The sequence below is a fragment of the Tupaia chinensis genome, unplaced genomic scaffold (assembly GCF_000334495.1).
Source record: "Tupaia chinensis unplaced genomic scaffold, TupChi_1.0 Scaffold000287_1, whole genome shotgun sequence".
In the NCBI taxonomy this organism is placed as follows: domain Eukaryota; kingdom Metazoa; phylum Chordata; class Mammalia; order Scandentia; family Tupaiidae; genus Tupaia; species Tupaia belangeri.
This window is the reverse complement of record NW_006159771.1, coordinates 972355-979923: the sequence shown is the minus strand read 5'-3', so window position 1 is coordinate 979923 and position 7569 is coordinate 972355. Positions and strand designations below refer to the sequence as shown.

Below are 7569 nucleotides of genomic sequence, written 5' to 3'. Positions count from 1 at the left end.
TCCGCCGGGCCTCCCCCCCCCCCCCCCCTCCGCTCACCTTTCAGAGCTATCACCCTCGAGGCGGGGTTCATGATGGCGCTGTCGGCGGAGATGGGCCGCCGGACGGGGGCCGCGGGGTCGCTGGTGTCGATGATCACCACCTGGGCCTGCTCGCCGACCCGCTCGCGGACGCAGATGAACTTGTCGGATTCCATGGTCAGCGAGCTGAAGCCAATGCTGGCTGCATTGATTCCAAGGTTCTGGAGCTGAGCAGGAAAGAGGCAGGGGTGAGCCTGTCAAGTGAGGGTCTGCCCTGCAGGACAGACGGAGCAGGCGGCTGGTCTGCTCTACAGGTGACAGCCTCATGGAGGGCCCCGGTTCCAATCCTGGGCTGGCCTGAAATGTGTGTGACCCTGGAGGGCTGGCAGGGGGTGGGGTTGCAGCACAGGGAGACCCCGTTGAGGGAGGCCTGTTTCTCTGGATCTCTCTCTATCTCATCCATGGAAGAAATAAACATTTAAAATGATAATAATCATAAATAAAACGGATGTGCTCTTGCCCACTATGTAGCAAAGTCTAACGAGAAGAGAAGGAAACGTTAAACAGGAGGAGGAGAAAAGTTAAACTTTCCTAAAACTTATTATTTTTAGGGTTGGCAGGTGGCATGGTGGTTAAGGCGTTGGACTCCCACATGGCCAACCAGGGTTCGAGTCCTGGACCTGGCAGCTTGCTTTCTCGCTTTTCCTTTCTGTCTCTGTCTGTCTGGTCAAATTAAAAAATGATAACAACAAATGAAATAGAATAAATAATTCTTAAAAAAAAAAAAAAAAGACACCACCACCACCACCACCAAGAAGACCTCCCAGATGAGCCCCCATGGAGGACGGCTACAGAGGACATGGGAGAGGTGATGGCAGAGGAAGGGAAAGGGTGAAAAACAAAAACCGCTTTCTCCAAAAAGCAAGCGAGAACAATGAACGAGCCAAGAGTCTGGGTGAGAAACCACTCCCTAGATCTCATCAAGTCTGTCTACATCTGATTCAAACCAATTTCTAAGTTCGTTTTAGGACTGCGTAGTGAGTCTGAGGTTAACAAAAACGTCAGCCGGGCTGGGACATCTTCCAGGGTAAATCGCTTCTATCTGTGCAGACGGACAGCACGCCTCTCCCAGAACGCCCTCCCGAGTATCTATTTTGAATATGCAGTATGGTGCATGTGCTCACTAGAGAGAGACAGAGAACGTGAGAAGGCAACCCCTAGAGGGGATGACCACACTGAAATCCCTTCGCCTCTCTTCTCCTCTCCTGATTTTGGGCATGCACACATACGTGCCTGTGTTTCTCAAGTGCCAGGCCCGGGACTTGAACCGCAAAGCTGGCCATGGGTGATTCAGCCGCCTTAACCTCCACACCACCTGCTGGTCCCTAAAAGGCCCTCATACACCTACTGCCTGGACTAAATAAAATCTGTTGATGGGACGGCTTTAGAGATATCTGGCATCCCTGGGGCCAGCAGGTGGCGTAGTGGTTAAGGCACTGGACTCCTACATAGCCAGTTGTGGTTCAAGTCCCAGACCTGGCGGCTTGAAACTTAGGATGGGTGTGTGTGTGAGTGTGTGTGTGTGCGCGTGCCCAAATCCTGAGAGGAGAATGGTCTAGTAGGGGTTGTGGTGTGGCCGTTGCCCCTGGAGGGTGATTTCTCACTTTCTCTGTCTCTCAGCCAAGCACACGTGCCTGAGAGCACAAATCTCTCTAGAAAAATGAATAAATCCTGAGGCCAGCAGGTGGCGCGGTGGGTAAGGGCACTGGACTCCCACATGGCCAACCACGGTTCGAGTCCCAGACTTGGTGGCTTGCTTTCTCACTTTCTCTCTCTCTCTCTCATTCTGTCCCTTCCTGGTCAGATTAAAAGAAATACATAAATAAAGCGAAATAAAATCATCTTTGAAAAAATGAATAAATCTATCATGCCCATGAAAAAACATGCTTAATTCCATAAATTCCCCTCCTTCAACCTACCTACAAGATAGCTTTACATTTTTGTCTTTTTTTTTCTTTTGCTAGAGCATCAATGCACTCACCAGCGACAGAGAGAGAGAGAGAGAGAGAGAGCAGCCATACCTCCCAGTGGAGTGCCTGGCCATGCCACAGTCCTTCTTCCTTCATCCCATCAGGATTTGGGGCATGTGCACACACATTTTCCAACCCACTGGGGCCAGGGCTCGAACTGTGATTCACCATGGGGGTCCGCTGCCGACGCACAGGACTTAACCACTGAGCTGTCGAGCTGATCCACTACCTTTATTTATTTATTTCTTAGAGAGAGAGTTTTGCCATAGGGCACGTGTGCTTGTCAGCAAGACAGAAAGCAAGAAATCACCCGCCAGGGACGATGGCCAGGCTGCAATCCCTTCTCCTCCATTCTCTTCTCAGAATCTTGGGCATGCACGCGCACGTGCCTAGCATGAGTTTCAATTTGCCGGGTCCGGGACTCGAACTGTGGTCGAATACATGGTAGTCCAGCAATGTAACCATTACGCCATCTGCTGGTCTTGACCTCTGTTTTTTGTTTTGTTTTGGTTTTTTTTTGAGAGGTTTTTGCCACAGGGCACGTGCGCTCGACAGACAGAGACAGAGAGACAGAAAGCGAGAAATCACCCCCCAGGGGGGATGGACATGCTGCAATCCCTTGTCCTCCATTCTCCTCTCGGGACCTTGGGCACGCACGCAGACGCACTCCGCGTGAGTTTTAAGCCACCGGGTCTGGGACGTGAACCACGGTCGACTACATGGGAGTCCAGCGACATAGCCATTACACTAACTGCTGGTCCCTTGACCTCTGTTTTTAAACATGGGTCTCCTTCACCCCAAACCCACAGCTATCTGACCCTCTGGCATGTGACCTCGGGTAACCTTACACAGGGTGTGACAAAGGCCGCTGTGTAAGAAGCACAAGTGGGAGAAGCAGAGGAGACCGTTCAGACCCTTAGTAACACCAGTAACACCAAAATCCTAGAGCAGAATGGAGAAGGGCCTGACCGCGTGGCCCTCCCTCCCGGGGCCGACTCCTCACTTTCCCTCTCACTGTCTCTGTCTCTCTCTGGTGAGCGCACACACCCTATGGCCACAAACAAACAAACAAACAAAACAAACAAAAATTCAGCTGCCCGTCTGGAAGCAGCCAGGAGGCTCCAGTTACACAGAACACCCCCCGGTTCCAGGCCTCCGAGCCTCCGAGGATGCCCGTCCTTTCCCTGTGCCTCCCTCCCCGCCTCACTGACCAGCTTATCCCCGTGCCTGGCACGATGTTCAATGATCAGTAAGCGGGAGCCGGCAGGTGGCATGGTGAAGGGTGCTGGACTCCCACATAGCCAACCGTGGTTCAAGTCCTGGAACTGGCGGCTTTCTCTCTCTCTTTCTGTTCCTCTCTGGTCAAATTAAAATAAATAAATAAAATAAATTAATACAAGTTAAAAAAATTCTTAAAAAAAAAATGCTCAGTAAGGAAGTTACTCGGTTAGGCACTCCGATTTACTTCATCTGCAGTTTAATAAACTACATTTTAGGGGCCAGCAGACGGCATAGCAGTTACACCGCTGAACTCGCTCACTATTTTTTTTTTTCGCTATACGGCACGTGCGCTCGCCAGACAGACAGAGAGAGACACAGAGAGAGACATAGACACAGAAAGCGAGAAATCACCCCCCAGGAGGGATGGCCACATGGCAATCCCTTCTCCTCCATTCTCCTCTCGGGATCTTGGGCACGCACGCACATGCGCCCGGCGTGAGTTCTAAGCCACCGGGTCCGGGATGCGAACCGTGGTTGACTACGTGGGAGTCCAGTGACATAGCCATTACGCTAACTGCTGGTTCCCCTTGCTCACTATTAAGGAGCCTCTGCATCCTTCCAGAAACGATGAAAAGAATCCCCCGGGGCCAGCTCCATGACCTGGTGGTTAAAGCAGCCAGACCCCACATGGCTGACCCTCTGGTTCAAGTCTTAGACCCCCGTAGCTTGAGAAACGGGCACAGAAGGTGTGTGTGTCCCATCAGGATGGAGAGATGGAGGGAAAGGGTGTGCAGCATGACCATTAGGCACGGGGGCTGCTTTCTCTCCATGCGAGGCGCGTGTGCATGCGTGTCTAAAATCCCAAGAGAATAGAGAAGGGATTGTGGTGTGGCTATTCCCCCGGGGGGTAATTTCTCACTGACCACAGCTCGGGTCCCGGACCTGGTAGATAGAAACTCACACAGGGTGTGCGTGCGTGCGTGCCCAAGATCCCAGGAGGAAAATGGAGGAGAAGGGATTGCTGCGTATCTCACTTTCCCTCTCACGGTCTGTCTCTTTCCAGCCACCGCATGCACCTTAAGGCAAAAGCCTCTAGGGAAAAAAATAAGAAACTATATATATCTATATTTTTTCTTTTTTTGGAGAGGTTTTTGCTATAGGGCACGTGCGCTCGCCAGACAGAGAGACAGAGAGACAGAAAGTGAGAAATCACCCCCCAGGGGGGATGGCCACGCCGCAATCCCTTCTCCTCCATTCTCCTCTCGGGATCTTGGGCACGCACGCACATGCACTCAGCATGAGTTTAAGCCGCCGGGTCCGGGACTCGAACCGTGATCAGCTACTTGGGAATCCAGCGACGTAGCCATTATGCTAACTGCTGGTCCTAAAGAAACTATATTTTATACTTCAAACTGATCAACGAACTTTCCCTAGCCCAAAGAGGGAGCTTTGTAAATGAGGCCCTGCGGAGAGTGATTTTAAGGTCTCTTCCAGAGCTTACATTCCAGGAAGCCGTTAGATTAGGGAAAGTTAAATAAATACACGTGTGCAGCGCTTTACAGAAATAACCTCTCTCCAATTACACCGCTGCAGGTTTTCTGTATTTGAAAACTAGCCTAAGACTCTATATTTATCCTGTTAAATGTCAGCTAGCCGGAGTCCGGCCGGCCGAGGTTTGTCCGGATTCTAATTTTGTCGCTGAACTTTGCAATCCCAGCTTTGCGGCCAACCTTCCTGAGCCAGCCGGGCACGATGGTAATCTCTCTGGCATGGAAGCCACCGGTAGGCTCTAAGCGAGAGAAACAAAAGAAAATGTAGAAGAAGAGACTGAAAGTCACAGACTTGGTGACGGAGGGAAGGAAAAACAGGAAAAGCAGGAGGAAGCAAAGAAACACGGATGGGGTGACAGGGAGCCAGCAAATACTGCCCTGGGGGAGTCTTTTTGTTTTGTTTTTGGAGAGGTTTTTGCTATAGGGTACATGCGCTTGCCAGACACACAGAGAGAGACAGAGAGACAGAAAGCGAGAAATCACCCCCCAGGGGGGATGGCCACGCCGCAATCCCTTCTCCTCCATTCTCCTCTCGGGATCTTGGGCATGCACGCACACGCGCCCGGCGTGAGTTTAAGCCACCGGGTCCGGGACTCGAACCGCAGTTGACTACATGGGAGTCCAGTGACGTAGCCTGTATGGGATCCCCTGTATGGGATCTTAAAGATCTTTAAACTGTGGCTACAAAAGCAAAGGTCAAGAAAATACTTATTGTAGTATTCTTTTATTTTTAAAGAATTATTATTTTTAAATAATTATTTATTTAATTTTATTTATTCAATCATTTAATTTGACTAGAGAGAGATAAACACAGACAGAGAGAGAGAGAGAGAGAGGGAAAGTGAGAAAGTAAGCCACCAGGTCTGGGATTCGAACCATGGTCGGCCATGTGGGAGTGTCCAGCACCTTAACCACCATGCCACCTGCTGGTCCCTTAAAGAATTATTTTTTTTAATTATTATTTTGATTTGCTATAGGGCACGCGCACTCACCAGAGAGAGAGAGGGAAAGTGAGAAAGCAAGCCACCTGGTCCAGGATTCAAACCACAGTCGGCCATGTGGGAGTCTAGCGCCCTAGCCACCATACCACCTGCTGGCTCCACTTACAGGATTCTTTTCTTTTTAGTTTTGCCAGAGAGTGCATGCACTCGCCAGACAGAAAAAGGGAGAGAGAGAGAAGGAGAAAGCAACCCCCATGCCTAATGGTCATGCTGCAAACCCTTCCCCTCCATCTCTCCATCCTGATGGGATTTGGGGACGCACACACCACCCCTGCACGTTCTTAAGCTCCCGGGTCTAAGACTTGAGCCAGAGGGTCAGCCATGTGGGATCTGGCTGCCTTAATCACCAGGTCATGGAGCTGGTCCCGAGGGATTCTCTTAATCGTTTTTGGAAGGATGCAGAGGTTCCTTAATAGTAATTTCCTCTGGGGAGAGAGAGACAGAGATTAGACAGTAAGGCATTCATTTCCATTTATACTTTCTACCTGGGGCTCTTTCCCCACGTACGTGAATTAAAGTCTCAGGACTAGCAGATGACATAATGGTTATGTCTCTGGACTCCCACGTAGTTGATGATGGTTCGAGTCCTGGACCTGGCAGTTTAAAACAGTTTAAAATCCTAAGAGAATAGAGGAGAAGGGATTATGGTGTGGCCATTCCCCCAAGGGGTGATTTTTCACTTTCTGTCTCTCTCTGTCTGCCTCTCCGGTACATGCATGCGCTCTATAGCAAAAAGCTCTCTTAAAAAAAAAATGTTGGGGACAGCAAATGGCGTAAGGGTTATATCACTGGACTCCCACGTAGTTAACCGTGGTTCGAATCCTAGACCCAGCAGCTTAAACTCATGCTGGGTGCGTGCGTGAGAATCCGAGAGGAGCATGGAGGAGAAGGGACTGCGGTGTGGCCATCCTCCCTGGGGGGTGATTGCTTGCTTTCCATCTCTCTGTCTCTCCAGTAAGTGCATGCGATCTATAGCAAAAACCAACCAACCAAACAAACAAAACCTCTCTTAGAGAAAAAAAGAGTCTGTCCTTGGCTCAGCCGCAGTGACACCGAGGTAACTCAGCCCTCTGTAACGCACACCAAGTGCACAGCCATGCCTGTGATCTGGGCTGGCAGGAAGGCTGGTGAGAGACTGTGGGATGAGACCATGTTGCGGGTGCTTGTCTCTCCGAGTAAATTAAAAAAAAAAAAATTAAAAACCAAAAAGAAAACAAGCAAACAACAAACACAGTTCTTGGGCCAGCCCCATGGCCTAGTGGTTTAGGAAGCTGGATCCCACAGTACTGATGGCATGGTTCAAATCCTAGATCGGGTGGGTTGGAAAAAAAAAAAAAAAAGCCAAGCACGTGTGTGTACATGCCTCAAATCCCTACGGTACGGAGAGAGGAGGGAGAAGGAACTGCGGGGTGATTACGCCTCACAGCAGGTGTTTTCTTTTTCTTCTTCTGTGTCTCTCCTGGGAGCACATACGCCTCTAAAAACTTGAAAAAAAAAAAAAATTCCAGGCCAGCTCTATGGTGCACAAAGAGGCTGGATCCCACATGGCAACAGGATTGGAATCCACAGCCCAGTTGGCCTGAAACACGCTGGGGAGAAAAACGCAAGTGCACGGGACCCGAGCTGGAGAACTGGAGAAACGAGACCAGGCGCGGCCAGGCTCTGTGGAGGGGGTTCTCTCTTTCTCTCTCTCTGTCGCTCTTTCTCTCTCTCATTACACATGCAGACATGCTCTATCATGAATCAAGG

The 7569-nt window shown here is 50.3% G+C and overlaps 1 protein-coding gene across 1 annotated transcript in view; it reads right to left on the bottom strand.

Annotated features, from left to right (window-relative positions):
- The window catches only part of CLTCL1 (clathrin heavy chain like 1), a 104299-nt gene that overhangs the window by 85217 nt on the left and 11513 nt on the right, over positions 1-7569 (bottom strand). The window contains exon 2 of the mRNA XM_006150425.1: positions 38-245. Within this exon, the coding sequence (XP_006150487.1) occupies positions 38-245 (208 nt within the window). The remainder of the gene's footprint in view (positions 1-37; positions 246-7569) is intronic.